Source organism: Marmota monax, unplaced genomic scaffold (assembly GCF_021218885.2).
Source record: "Marmota monax isolate L192 unplaced genomic scaffold, Marmota_monax_Labrador192_F-V1.1 WCK01_AAM20220418_F8-fsc00013, whole genome shotgun sequence".
In the NCBI taxonomy this organism is placed as follows: Eukaryota; Metazoa; Chordata; class Mammalia; order Rodentia; family Sciuridae; genus Marmota; species Marmota monax.
Window position 1 is genome coordinate 22,383,738 of NW_026692202.1, and position 15,251 is coordinate 22,398,988.

The window sequence follows — 15,251 nt, forward strand, 5'->3', positions numbered from 1 at the left end:
CTATTGAAGGGCATCTAGTTTGGTTCCACAGTTTAACTACTGTGAATTGTGCTGCTATAAACATTGATATGGCTATGTCCCTGTAGTATGTTGTTTTTAAGTCCTTTGGTGTAGATCAAGGAGGGGGATAGCTGGGTCAAATGGTGGTATCATTCCCAGTTTTCCAAGTAATCTCCATACTGCTTTCCATATTGGCTGCACCAATTTGTAGTCCCCCCAGCAGTGTATGTGTGTACCTTTTTCTCCACATCCTCACTAACACTTATTGTTGTTTGTCTTCGTAATAGCTGCCATTCTGACTGGAGTGAGATGGTATCTTAGAATAGTTTTGATTTGCATTTCTCTAATTGCTAGCAATTATGAACATTTTTTTCATATATTTGTTGATTGATTGTACATCATCTTCTGAGAAGTGTCTCTTCAGGTCCTTGGCCCATTTATTGATTGGGTTATTTGTTTTTTTGGTGCTTAGCTTTATGAGTTCTTTATATACCCTAGAGATTATTGCTCTATCTGATGTGTGGGGGGTAAAGATTTGCTCCCAAGATGTAGGCTCTCTATTCCCCTACAGATTGTTTCTTTTGCTTAAAAGAAACTTTGTAGTTTGAGTCCATCCCATTTATTGATTCTTGATTTTAATTCTTGCACCACAGAAGTCTTATTAAGGAAGTTGGGGCCTAATCCCACATGATGGAGATTAGGGCCTACTTTTTCTTCTGTTAGATGCAGGGTTTCTGGTTTTATTCCTAGGTCCTTGATCCATTTTGAGCTAAATTTTGTGCATGGTGAGAGATATGGGTTTAATTACATTTTGTTGCATATGGAGTTCCAGTTTTCCTAGCACCATTTGTTGAAGAGGCTATTTTTTCTCCAATGCATGTTTTTGGTACCTTTGTCTAGTACAACTCTTTACTTTTCACTTTCTTTATTTTCCCTTTGATTGCATTCCTTAAACCATCCTTTACTTCTCAGATCAGTTTAACCATGTACAGTCTAAACTTCTTCTTGGACATTTCTTCCACTGTGTTGTCAGTGGATTCTATTATTGGAGCATCTTTGTTTGGGGCACTTTGTTCCCTTGTATTTTCATACTGTTTGTGTGTCTTCCCCATCTATTAGTGAGGATCTGAGCCAGTACAGATTCTAACCTGTAGACTTATATTGTCCCTGAAGGTTTTCAGTACCTCACCTTTACAGGGGGACCAATAACAATACCGAGTGTAAACAATATACAGTTTTAAATCTAATAGCTCCTATTAAGACATCTCCTGTTTTCTCACAATGAATAGAAAGATGAGTTCAATTATTGTCTACAATGTAAACTAAATTTGCTAAAAGCATTTATAATTTCAAATGGTGGATAAAGAGAGAACAGAAATAGGGTAGGAAGTGATGTTCATGAGGGAGGGGGAGAGTAGCTAAAAGTAAAAATCCACAGGAAGAGTGGAAGAGGAACTGACAGAGATTATGAGCTAGAGGAAAGGTTGAAAGAGAATCCAGTAAAACAAACAAGAGAGAGGAAGAGTACATATAAAGAAAAAAAAAAAAAAGAATACACAACAAAACTGCCAAACACCATTCAGTCCTCAGCAAATTGATGAATGAAAATACCTATGGTAGAGATGTTAGAGAATAAAATAAAATAAATTTTGATGGAAAATTGAAGAATTGTCTCTGTTGGCATTCAAAAGTTTCTCAGCCTTATCTCTGAGAATCTTCTTACAGGATTATGAGGCTCAGCCCAGCCCACATAGACCCGGTCACTGTCCCATAGATCTGGGCTTCAGATACCCCAGACTTGGCCACATTTCAGTTCCAAGATCTCAGTGCTGCTCCAATTTGCAGAGAGACCTTCAGAGATACACTCACACAGAGGAGTGACCCTAAGAAGAAGCAGGAAGATGGTGGTCACCAGCACTCCCCCAGGAACAGCAAAACCCACAGGCACCCTGACACTGGACATTCAGGTCCTCGCCAGCATCCTAGATAGAGGTGGCTATGCCTGGAGATGGCAGTCGTGGCAAATCTGCTGGCATCCTGGCTTCCCATGCTGTAACCGGTGGAGATGGCTATGTGGTTTCAAACCTGTAGTCACCTTAGCATTGGACCTCTGGATGGTGGTGGTAGTGGTAGTGGCAATGGGTTAGCAGCAGTGGCTTGGTGGCAGCAGGCAGAGGTTCAGTGGTGGCAGTGGGGCAGTGGTGGTAGCAGTGTTGGCCCAGCAAAATCTTGTTCCTGATTTTAGAGGAAATATTTTCAGTTTTTGTGCATTCAGTATGCTTTTGGCTTTGGGTTTGTAATATATAGCCTTTATGATATGAAGGTAAGCTCTTATCCCTAGTTTCTTCATATTTTTGCTAGATATAGCAATCTTTGTTGAAAGTTATTTTCTTTCAGGACTTGAAATATGTCATTTCAAGCTCTCTGGACTTTATCTCTCTCTCTCTTTCTCTCTCTCTGTTTCTCTAACTCCAGAGAAATCTATTATTCTGATTGATTTCCCTCTATAGGTGATGTGGCATTTCTTTTTTGGAGTTTTTAAAATTTCTTTTCCTTCTGTTGGATTTTTGGCATTTTAATTATAATGTGTCATGGAGAGGTTATTTTCTGGTCTTGTCTATTTGGGGTTCTAGATACATCCAGTTTCTGGATGTCCATTTAATCCTAATATTTGGCAATTTTTCTGCTGTTATTTCCCTGAACAGGTTATCAAAGGCATTATCCTGTATTTGTTTCTTCCTTGTTTTAGTCACCTTTATTGCTGCTGTGGCTGACCAAAACAACTATAGAGGCAGAAAGGTTTATTTGAGGGCTCATGATTTCAGGTCTTAGTTCATAGAAGGCCGGCTCCATTCCTTGGGGCTGGAATGAGGCAGGACATCCTGGCAGGAGAGTGTGGCAGAGGGAAGCAGCTCATATGATGATCAGGAAGTAGAGAGACTCCACTTGCCAGATACAAATATATAACCAAAAGTCATGCCCCCAATATCCCCCTCCTCCAGTCCCACCCTACTACTTCAATCCCTATCAGGATTAATTTACTGATTAGGTTAAAACTCTAACAACCCCATCATTTCTCCGAACCCTCTTACATTGTTTCACATGTGAGCTTTTGGGGGACATATAACATTCAAATCATAACATTCCTCAGTACCTATGAGTGTTAATTTAGGTCTTTTAATGCTATTCCAGAGTTCTTGGCTATTATAGTTAATCTCTCCATCCCTTTCTCCCTCCCTTTCTCCCTCCCTTCCTTCCTTCCTTCCTTCCTTCCTCTCTCTTAATCTCTCTCTCTCTCTCTCTTTGATCTGTCTCAGTGTTCCAGAATGTACACTTTGTCTTCAAACTCTGAAATTCTGTTTTCTACTTTATCTAATCTATTGGAGAGACTTTCAGCTGAGCTTTTATTGGACTTATTTTGTTTTTCATTTCCAAGATTTGTGGTTGGTTCTTTTTCAGAATCTCATTATTGAAGTACTCTTTCATGTCCCATATTTTCCCCCATAGTTTCATCCCTTAGATATTTTAATTCATTGATCATTTTAACAATAAACTCTTTGAAGTCTTTGTTCAGCATATCACTAGCTTCACTGTATATGGATTTCAGTTGTTGTGGGGTGGAAGTTTTAAAATTTTGGAGGTGTCCTTTTGGCTTGTTTCCTCATGAGATTGTCTTCTTTTTCTTTTTATGTGACAGTCTTTTGGTGAGTAGTTATCTCTTTATGATAAACCCTGGGTTGGGGTTATACCTTAGCGCCAACACAGTTACCATTATCAAAGTGCTTAAGTTCAACCACCAGCACTATTTCGAGAGGAAAAAATATCCATCAGTAATAGTGGTAATTTAAGAGCAAATAATACATTAACATACATTAAAAAGCTTATTGCTTATGATCTCTACAACTTTACTAAACAATGAGAAAAGTGGGTGAGAAATAATATGGAATAGGATGAATAGTTAAGCATTAATGATAGTTTACTTAATACTAAATTATATTGGAAGAAGGGGAAAAAGAAAAGAAAGAACAAAGAAAATAGTGTAGGGGAAGACAAGAAGTCAAGAAAATGAGCAGAAAGAGAAGGGAAGGGAATGGAGATGAAAAGAAAGCAAAGAGGTATTGAGAAAAAATCCATTTAAAAAATTGAAAGTACATAAATTTAGTTGAAACCATGAAAAAAATTAATAAGAGAAGACACAACAGGATACTTTATATGAAGCATCTAATTCAACAATAATCATTAAAAGATTGTTTTCTCCTTGCTGAGATTTTTTAAATGGAGACACTTTTTTTGCATGCTCTTCTATGTATAAAAATTGATGTGAAGTTTCTCTTATAGTTTTCAGTGCTTTGGGCAAGATGGTACATGGTAGAGGCTTGAGGTGGTCCACCAACTTGGGTAAGAGACAGCAGCTGGAAGCTGAGGCTCAGGGTGTGGCCAATGTCTGGTGTGTAGTGGGGGCACATGGTGGTGGATGGATCATGGGGCAAAAGCTGAGGTGCTTGCTGGTGGCCAGATTGCTAGGCTGCATTTAGGGCATAGTGCCTCTATCTTCTGATGGGGAATTCAGTGACTGCAGAGGTACATACTGCTCCTTAGGTGCCACTCTCCCTGGCAGAGGCACTTAAAAGAGGGTCAGTGGTAGAGGTGTGCATGCTGGTCCCTAGGTACTGCACTCTCTGGAAGTGCTGGGTACTGTTCTCTGCTCCACTCCTACTACTGTTGCTGACTCCAGGGGGTGGGTAGGAGGAGGTCTTGGCCACATTGAGCTCATAGTGATCGCACTACAAATGTACTTGGCTGGCTGGCATGTCAAAGTGTTCCCTATGATGTTATCCAGGTCTAATGAAATTGTAGAGATTTAATCACTTTCCCAACTACAACTTACATGTAGTCTGCAAAAGTAGCTGCCTATCACAGTTCTCTACCAAAAAATAGAGAAAAGTAGAATACTTCTCCTTCACCAGGTGGCTTTGCATCTTCTGTCTCACCTTAACTCAGTCTGACTTTCTTTTCTGCTATTTCTAAAATAAACTTGTCAACTTTATCTCTCCCCTTTTCTCTTTTTGTTAACCCATCTCTCAAACCTGTTCAGATGGTGCAGGTGCTGTTTCCCAGTTAACGTATTTTTTCCTGTTTTATAGTAACCAGAATTCCCAAATCTGTGACCTTCCAGTATTGTGAATCAGTGCATTCCCTCTCTCACCCTGTTCTCTCACTTCTTAGATTCTAAACTGCAGAGGAGTTGAGGTCTGCAGCATACCTTTCCACCATCTTGGATCTCTCCTAAAGTAACTTTTTTTTCTTCCCTTCTCTTCCTTCTCCTCCTCTTCCCCCGCCTCCCGTCCCTGGAACTGGGTATTGAACTCAGGGGCTCTCTATTTCAGAGCTCCATCCTCAGCCCATTTTTAAAAATTCAAGACAGGATCTCACTAAGTTGGTCAGGATGGCATCAAACTTGCTATCCTCCTGGCTGAGCCCCCACAGTCACTGGGATTACAGGTGTATGCCATCACATCCAGCCTAACTCCTTTTTAAAAAAACTTTTTCCTAAAGTAATTTGTATATGTATCCGACAAGTAAAAATTGTATATAGTTGTTGTGTACCTGATATTTTAGATACATGTATATGTTGTAAAATGGTGAAATCAAACTATTTGACATGTACATAATTTCACATTCTTATCATTTTTTATGGTGAGAGCATCAAAATCTCTTAGCAATTTTTCAGGTGTACAACATACTGTTATTAACTATTGTGTGAAATAATTTCTTAGCATGAAATGCTCATTTAGTGTTCAGATTTTTCTGAATTTCTTAGAACTCCTCAATATTTTATGATTAAAAATTTCAAATATACAGCAAAGTGTAATTTTACAGTAAATAATTGATTATGTACTGCTTAGATTTTGATCATTATTTTACTAGATTTGCTGTATCATTTATCTTTCCTTTACTCAGTCCATCAAATGACTTCTTATTCATTACAGCTGTTTGCAGTTAATTAAATTAAGATGCAAATAAGATTTGTTAACCTGAAAGTTGCTTTCCCCTCTTTTTTTTTTTTTTTCAAACTTGCCATTTATTAGTTGAAGAAACTGTGCTATTTGTTCTGTAGAGTTTTCTATAGTCTGACTTCTGCTGATTGTGTCCTTCTAATGTGTTTGGACATGTTGGTTTGCCTCTGTGTAAACTATGTTAGATCAAGAGCCTTCATTACTTTGATTTTTTTTTCCATTATGGTAGTAGACTTAAATATATTATTTTAAAATACTTTATTTTAGAGAGAGAGAGAGAGAGAGAGAGAGGGAGAATATTTTTAAAATATTTATTTTTCAGTTTTCGGCGGACACAACATCTTTATTTTATTTGTATGTGGTGCTGAGGATCGAACCCAGCGCTGCGTGCATGCCAGGCGAGCGCACTACCGCTTGAGCCACATCCCCAGCCCAAAATACTTTTTAAATGATGTATTACTTTTATTTTATAGTAAGATAATAGGAAAACCATCAAAGGAAGACTTGATTCCTTTATCTCCCTGTCTTCATTAACACTTGTTATGTTTTTGATAATAGTCATTCTAATAAGTGTGAGGTGATATCTCATTCTAGTTTTTATTTGTATATCTCTGGTAATTAGTGATATTGAGCATGTTTCCATATGACTACTGACCATTAAATCTTTTTGAGAAATATGAATGAAGTATAAAAGAACCTATCTGTTCAGATCTGTTGCTCATTTTTCACTTGGGTTATTAGTTTTGTTGCTGTTCAGTTATTTGAATATATTATATATTTTGGATTTTAGCTCCTTATTAGAACTAAATTTTATATGATTTGAAATATTGTCTCCCATCCCATAGGTTTTTCTCTTTACTGTGTTGTTTTTTTTCCCTTTGCTGTGTAGAAGCTTTAAAGTTTGATACAATCCCATTGTTTACGTTCATTTTTGTTGGCTGTGCTTTTGGAGTTAGAAATAAAAGCAATTCAAAGATCTGTATGAAATCATGAAAGACCTTGAATAGCAAAAGGAATTTTGAACAAAAAGAATAAAGCTCGAGGCATCACACTCCCTTATTTCAAAGATATAGTAACTGGAAAGCATTATACTGGCACAAAACAAGACACATCAAGTAATAAGGATTGAGAGCCCAGAAATAAACGCATATATCTATGGTCGACTGATTTTCAACAAAGGTGCCAAGAGCACACAATGGGAAAAGGACAGTTTCTTCTAACATCTGTACTGGGAAAACTATCTATCCACAGCAGACAAATGGAAATGGACCCTTATCTCCCCTTGTATACAAGATTCAACTAAAAGTGAATCTAAGTAATAACAAAAAATATAAACCTACTAGAGGAACCTCTAGGGAAAAAGCTCCAAGATGCTGATTTGGGCAGTCTTCTTGGATATGACACAGAGAAGCACTGAAAAGCCAACAAGCTAAACATTTAAAAAGTTGGGGATATAAACAAAGAGTAAATCTAAATACAAAATGGAAAGGAATATTAAAGAAATACAGAAACCAATAAAATGGACAATGACAAAAGAAATTAGTGCATTATAAGCTGGTTTGGAACCATGGGGTTAATGCTTTTAAAGCTGTAGATTTGGGGGTTAATACATTAAAGCCATAAATTTTCATCTTAAATAATACCTTTGTTTTAGCCTACTTTAGTTATAGTTTACATATATTGCATATAGAGTTTATTTTCATTCATTCTAAGTATAGGCATATAAATATGCCTATACTGTATTTATATATATTATATATACTTACAATATAATTATACATAATTATTATATATACAGTATATAATATATAACATATATAATATATAATATAAATAGTAAATATATATATAATAAATATATATATTATATACATATTTTTTGCAAGACAGGTTTCAGGCTGGCTCATGCTGTACAGGCTGGCTCCAAATACCTAGGCTCAAACAATCCTGTTGCCTCAGTGACCTGGGTTGTTGGAACTACAGGTACAGGCACACACCACTGTACCTAGCAAAATAGTTCTTAATCTGTAATTCTGAACTCATAAAAGATCTAACAAAGTCATTCCCCCCCCCCCCCAAGTTTGGTACTAAATTACATTTTATGAAATAAACTAACTTGAACAAACATGAGACTTTATATATTGTTCATGTGATTCTCTACAGAAATATTAATTTCTTTTTTTTTTTTTTAATCTATGTTGGTACTGGGGATTGAACCCAAGGGAGCTTAACTACTGAGCCACATCCCTAACCCTTTTTAAATTTTTTTAAAAAATTTGAGAAAGGATCTCAATAAATTGCTTAGGGCCTTGCTAAATTTGTGAGGCTGGCTTTGAACTTGCGATCCTCCTGCCTCAGCCTCTCTAGCTATTGGGATTTTAGGTGTGCACCACTGTGCCCAACCAGAATTATTAGTTTTTGATATGGACACTGGTCTCAGTGGGGGGTGTTAAATTATATGTAAAATATGTACCATATAATTGTTCAAGAATCCTCATAATCCCTTCCAGCCACCATCTTAATTTTTCTTTCCTTAGAAAGAAAAGTCCATATTTACCAAATCTACTTTTTCACCTCCATCTTATTTCAATCCATCATAGTCCTTTGCTGTTCTACCAGAATTGCTTTTGCCTAGTTCATTCGTGCCTCTTCTTGCCAAAGCTAATGGAGACTTCTTAATCTGTCTCTTACTTTATTTAAACATACTTGATCATATTGCTCACTGCTATTTCTGATGAGATTTTTTTACGTTGGTAACTTGTTTGACTTTGGTTTTCTTCCTAACTCTTCTAATTACCGGATTCCTTTATAATTTTCTCTTCCTTTGCTTAGTTCTTAAATGTCTTATGCTCTCTTCTTTTTTAACTTTGCATTTAATTCCTTGGTCATGTCATTTATTCCTGTTACTTCAGTGATATTTATGCTTATAATTCCAACTCCTTTGTCTTTAACCCATATTTTGTGCGGCTATTTAGAGTACCCAATATTTAATTACTTATGAAATATTTTCTTGTGTCATATATTAAGATACCTGAAAGGACTCTGATTTTTTTTTAACCTCTCCTTTCTACTTACATATACTTTAGTCCTCTTGTTTTCTTCCCAATGTCTCTCAAAAGTATAAACTTCTTTCACTCCCTTTCTTCCTACCTTTGTTTCTTTTATTGGGTGTGTGGTATTGGTTTGTACCCAATAATTCTCACATGCTAGGCAAGTGCTTTGCCTCTGAGCTATGTCTTCAACTTAATTAGCTTCTTTTCTTCTGTCTCTTCTGTAGTGCAGACCATCATTGACTCTCCTAGATTATTGCAAAAGCTTTTAAATTAGCCTGCACATTTCTAGGCTAGGCCATTCTCCAGATTGCAACCAAAGTGGTTTTAATCTAATACTCTCCCTTCTTAACATCTTCTTAAAACTCTTTATTGTTTTCTTGGTATTACTCAACATTCTTTTTTTTTGGTACCGGCTATTGAACTCAGGGGTGCTCGACCCCTGAGCCACATCTCTAGCCCTATTTTGTATTTTATTTAGAGACAGGGTCTCACTGAGTTGTTTAGCACCTTGTGATTGCTGAGGCTGGCTTTGGACTTACCGTTTTCCTGTCTCAGCTTCTCAAGCCGCTGGGATTACAAGCATGTGCCACCGCATCCAGGGTACTCAGGATTCTTGATGGTAGGTAAGAGAAACTCATCTCACACTTGGTTTGGCAAAGAGGAGAATTATTGAAAGATTTTGTAAGTGTAAAAATAACCAGAGCCTAGCTGTGCCTCAGAGAAACATGGAAACAGGATTTGGAATACTGCCAATACTTTCTTCTCCCTTTTTCTCCTTGTTGCAGTGTGACTTCATTCTCTTCTTGTTACCTTTTTTTTCAAGAGGCAGAACATGTGAATGTCAGTATTATTAGAGCTTCACATTTCTACTGTCATGAGAGGAGCTTAGACTGTGATTGGATCCCACTTCATGGTGTTCACTTTTATGTAAAAATATGTCAAGAGTATTTAGGATATGGAGTGAGCATCTTTTCTGTTTCTAGGTGAATTGCTCTACTCTTGTGTTTGAATTCACTTCCAGTGTTTTATCTAATGTCATAAAATATTTCCAAAGTTTCTTTAATGTAAAGATTTTTGCCAGCATCATTTCCTCTGGGACATTATCATCCTTTCATTACAACCACTTTCTTCCTTATTGTTTACTAACTTCACTAAGTTCCTTTAGCTACATATGTAGAATCTTAAATAGCGGCAGAGTTGGCAGCAGTGTTGCCATTCCCAGTCACTTTTTTCTTCTGTAACTTCATTTACATTTGTTTTAATTTTACTTTTGCATGTCTTAGTGTGTTGTGACTCCTTGATATGACTTACTATATAACACTGTATCATCTGGTTTCTGCTTGCTTTTTTTTTTTTTTTTAATATTGTCTTTTTTTTATGTTCTGGCCTTTATTTATTTATTCATTATATATGTGGTGCTGAGAATAGAACCCAAGGCCTCTTACATACTAGGCAAGCGCTCCACCACTGAGCCACAACCCCAGCCCCCTGCTTGCTTTTTAAAATTCCCCTCAAAGCGACTTATTCCTTGAAACTGCTCAGACCTTAGCTCACATGGTTTTCTTAAATTTGAGTTCCCTGGCTCTTATCTAGTCCCTCATTCATCTATCCTGCTCTCCTTTGTTCATTTACTGGCCCACACTCTTCAAATTTTTCTATACATGTTGCTTTATCTAAAAAAGGCTTTTCTGTCCTTTCAAATTTGGGTTAAGTTGTTGGCCTGTGGTGCTCTCATATCACATATACTTTCTGTCATAAAATCAAGCACATGATCTCATTGCATTGTGCTTGTTTACCTACCTGTTACCACTACTAGGCAGTGTTTTCCATGCAAATAGAGACCATGGCAGTGTTGTACCCTGCTGTATTCCCAGAGCCTAGCACTGTCTAGCATAATTTAGGTACTGAGTAAAAAAGTTTTTTTTTTTAATTTAAGTTTTGATGGAATATGAATATACCACTAGAAGGTATTCTGGAAGAATGTAGTATAGGTTAGTCAAATATGACAACACAGGTACTAAATTATAAAATGTTGAGAATTTATACTTCTTTATACTTTAAATTAAATGATACTTTTAACAGCCTACATTTTATGATTATTATATTTAATAGCTACATTATAGAAAGTTAATTGTCACTGGAAATTTTTTTTCTGATTGGTAGATGCTTAACAAATACCTGTTAAATCAATGAAGGCATAACTTTATACATTTTCGTTGATTCTAATAATTACTTTCATTTATTTCTAAGGTATCTTCATGTTTTAATGATCTTCTGGTCATTTGTTGCTGGAGTTGTAACATTCTACTGTTCCTTGGGACCTGATTCTCTCCTACCAAATATACTCTTTACAATAAAATACAAACCCAAGGTAAAATTGTGTTCTTATTTTTAAGTCAATATGTATGACCCTATGTTGTTTAATATTTATTGTTGAAAACAAACGATTTTTAAAAATCCATTTACTATTATTTAATAATAGAAAGCATGAAGTCTGTCAGAAAAATTTCAAAATGAAATTTATTTGTGCTTACTTTGTGTGTGTGTGTGTGTGTGTGTATGTGTATACACACACACATACACCCCCATGTGGGAATATGTGTATATATGTATATTTGTGTATATATATATGTATATTTATTTTTATTTTTTTGGTGTTAGGTATTGAACTTGGGGTCTTGCATATACTAAGCATGTACTCCAACACTGAGCTATATCCCTAGGCCTATTTTTAAGGTATATAGTTCCAAGAAGAGCCTAAAATGAAAATACAAATTTCTCAGGAAGTTGGGATCCATAATTTTGGAGTGTCTTCAAACTAAATATTAACTAGCAGGACAGTAAGTTAAAACAGAGGTTCCCAAAGCTGGTTGTTCAGTAGAATCTTTTGGGGCATCTTTAAAAATACATATTTCTGAGGGTTGGGGCTGTGACTCAGTCGTAGAGGCGCCTGCCTCACACATGTGAGGCACTGGGTTCGATCCTCAGCACCGCATATAAATAAATAAAATAAAATCATTGTGTTCATCTACAACTAAAGAAAAAAAACAGACTAAATGAAGAAAGAAAGAAAGGGAGGGAGGCAGAGTTGAGAGAAGAAAAGATATATAAAAAATACATAATATTTCTGAACCCCACCACCAGATTTTGATTGAATAGTTCTGGGTTAGAGACTTTTAATCCAAACCTGTTAAAAGATTTCCAGGAGATTTTGAGTCACAGACTTAGGGAATTCTGTGTTAAATAATCTAACCTTGTTAATTTTTTCTTGTCTTTTGTGCTGAACCCAGGGCTTTTTGTATGCTAGGCAAGCCCTCTAACCCTGTTAATTTTATACATGTCTGTGTTCACCACAGAAACAGAGATGTAATTATTCAGTTTGCTTAATGAAAATCATTTGTTTTTCTGAAATTCAATAAAGGTGGTGGTATAGTAAATCTCTGAAAGGCAAGGTTCTGGTCTCTAGATCAGGATTTAGTGCAGTATCTTTTTTTGTTGTTCTGTGTGTGTGTGTGTGTGTGTGTGTGTGTGTTTTGCTGGTGATTGAATCCAGGACCTAACACATAGTAGATGACTGTTTTGTTGTAGACAACTGCAACTCCTGGTGGGACAACATCAAGTCTTACTCAACCAACCTTCCTTCCTTCCTTCCTTCCTTCCTTCCTTCCTTCCTTCCTTCCTTCCTTCCTTCCTTCCTCTCTCTCTCTCTCTCTCTCTTTCTTTGTTGTAGTTAGACACAATATGTTTGTTTATTTTTATGTGGTGCTGAGGATTGAACCCAGAGCCTTGCACTTGCGAGGCGAGTGCTGAAAGTATGCCCTGTATTTGGTCAGGAACCTGACTAGTCATCACTTAGGTTCTCCCTCAATGAATTCAAGGTTTTGGAGAAACAAAATTGTTTTTTCTTATGCCTTTGCAGTAGAGTATCTCATTCAAATAGAGGTTGAATTTTTTAATAAGTGGTCATAACATTTGACTTTCTTTTTTTCCTTTTTTTTTTTTAGAGAGAGAAAGAGAGAGAATTTTAATATTTCTTTTTTTTTTTTTAATTTTCGGCGGACACAACATCTTTGTTTGTATGTGGTGCTGAGGATGGAACCCGGGCCGCACGCATGCCAGGCGAGCGCGCTACCGCTTGAGCCACATCCCCAGCCCCTTGACTTTAATTCTAACCTTGGATTTGGCTTAGGTATTGTGAAGTATTTCATTAGGTATTTTTCTTTGCTGGCAGTTCAGTTTAGCCGGTAGTTTTTATTGTAAAGAATGGTACCACTGTTAAACAGACATTGAGTGGAAAAACTGTTGAAAAGTTGATTATCTGTAGTAAAAGTGATACATAAAGTAAAGATGAATCTCCCTCTTCAATTTTCTTTTTTTAGCAGTTAGGACTTCAAGAATTATTTCCACAAGGTCATAGCTGTGCTGTTTGTGGTAAAGTGAAATGTAAACGACATAGGTAAGTTAAATACTTTTTTATTTGTTGATCTTTCTAATTGCATTATTAAATTACAAGTGGTTTAATTGTATGGTTTTTTAGGCCTTCTTTGCTACTTGAAAACTACCAACCATGGCTAGACCTGAAAATTTCTTCTAAGGTTGATGCATCTCTTTCAGAGGTAATTCATTTAATTACTATTGCCAGCTACAGTCATGTGTTTCTTTTTTCTTTTTTTTTTTTACTTGTAGATGGACACAGTACCTATATTTATTTATTTATTTTTATGCAGTGCTAAGGATTAAACCCAGTGCCTCACACATGCTAGGCAAATGCTTTACTACTGAGCTACTACCCCAGCCTAGTCATGTCTTTCTTAAGGATGGGGATATGTTCTGAGAAATGCATTATTAGATAATTTCATTATTGTGACAATATCACAGAATGTACTTACACAAACCTAAATGGTATAGTTTAGTCATTGGACGTGATCTCTTGATGAAGTCAAGAGATACAGTAAGTATGAGCCATATTAGGCTATTGCCAGCATTATATTGCATGCTGTTGTACAGTAAAAATTTTTATCTTATTTTTATAAGATGAAGGAGTAGGCTGGGTGTAGTGGCGCATGCCTGTAATCCCAGGGGCTTGGGAGGCTGAGGCAGGAGGATCGCGAGTTCAAAGCCAGCCTCAGCAGAAGTGAGGTGCTAAGCAACTCAGTGATACCCTGTCTCTAAATAAAATACAAAATAGAGCTGGGGATGTGGCTCAGTGGTCGAGTGCCCCTGAGTTCAATCCCTAGTATCCTCCCCCCAAAATAAATAAAAATAAATTTTGATTAAAAGTATAGTATAAACTGGGTGTGGTAGCTCAAGCCTGTAGTCCCCAGCTACTGAAGAGGCTGATGATTATAAGTTTATGAGTTTGAGATCAGCCTGGCGAAGATAGTGAAACCCATCTCCAAAAAAAGTTCAGGGTTGTGGATCAGTGGTAGAACGCTCACGTAGCACGCACGAGGCACTGGGTTCAATCCTCAGCACCACATAAAAATGTAATAAACATATTGTGTTCACCTAAAACTAAAAAATAAATATAAAAAACAGTTCAGTGTAATTTATACATAAATCAGTAACATAGTTGCTTATTTTGTATTAAATATTGTATACTGTACATATTCACATGTGCTATACTTATTTTATGACTGTCATTGTAGTAGGTTTGTTTACACCAGCATTACCACAAGCATGTGAGTAATTTATTGTGCTACAATGGCTATGTTCTCGCTAGGTATCAGGAATTTTTAATGTTCTTCATAATCTTATGGGACCACTGTTATATATGTGAGCCATCATTGACTGAAATATTACTTGCTGTATAACTGTGTGTACTCAAACAGAAAATATTCAATCCCTATGGAAAAAATTTCTAGATATTTGTATTAAAAAATTTAATCGTAGAGCATGTCAGTGTATACCACTTAATGAGTTTTGGGCTAGATAGTTATTACAAAATAAGCAGTTTGAATAATAATCTATTCCCAATTTAACTTGTATTCCAAGTTTAAATAGACATTTTAGCCATGGAGAGCCCTGCTTTACCTAGTTACTGATTACCTTCTGTAAAAACAGACATGTTCGTGTTAGGGAAGTAGCAATACCATTTTATAATTCTCAAAGGAGCATTGAACTTCAGGGAACAAATGCATATCTTCCTGAATTATGATCCTAGTTTTAACATTGACTGAAG

General features: G+C 36.3%; 1 protein-coding gene across 8 annotated transcripts in view; it reads left to right on the top strand.

Annotated features, from left to right (window-relative positions):
• Snx14 (sorting nexin 14) overlaps positions 1–15,251 on the top strand; it is a 120,712-nt gene that overhangs the window by 3,606 nt on the left and 101,855 nt on the right. For 5 of the 8 annotated variants that reach the window (XR_009225887.1, XM_058575822.1, XM_058575825.1 and 2 more), the window contains exons 2-4: positions 11,321–11,441; positions 13,450–13,526; positions 13,608–13,686. Coding sequence is in view for 7 of the 8 variants with exons in the window: in XM_058575822.1 (XP_058431805.1) it covers positions 11,321–11,441; positions 13,450–13,526; positions 13,608–13,686 (277 nt within the window). In the remaining variant the exon portion in view is untranslated. The remainder of the gene's footprint in view (positions 1–11,320; positions 11,442–13,449; positions 13,527–13,607; positions 13,687–15,251) is intronic. The other 3 variants (XM_058575823.1, XM_046431882.2, XM_046431900.2) reach the window with 1 other exon arrangement.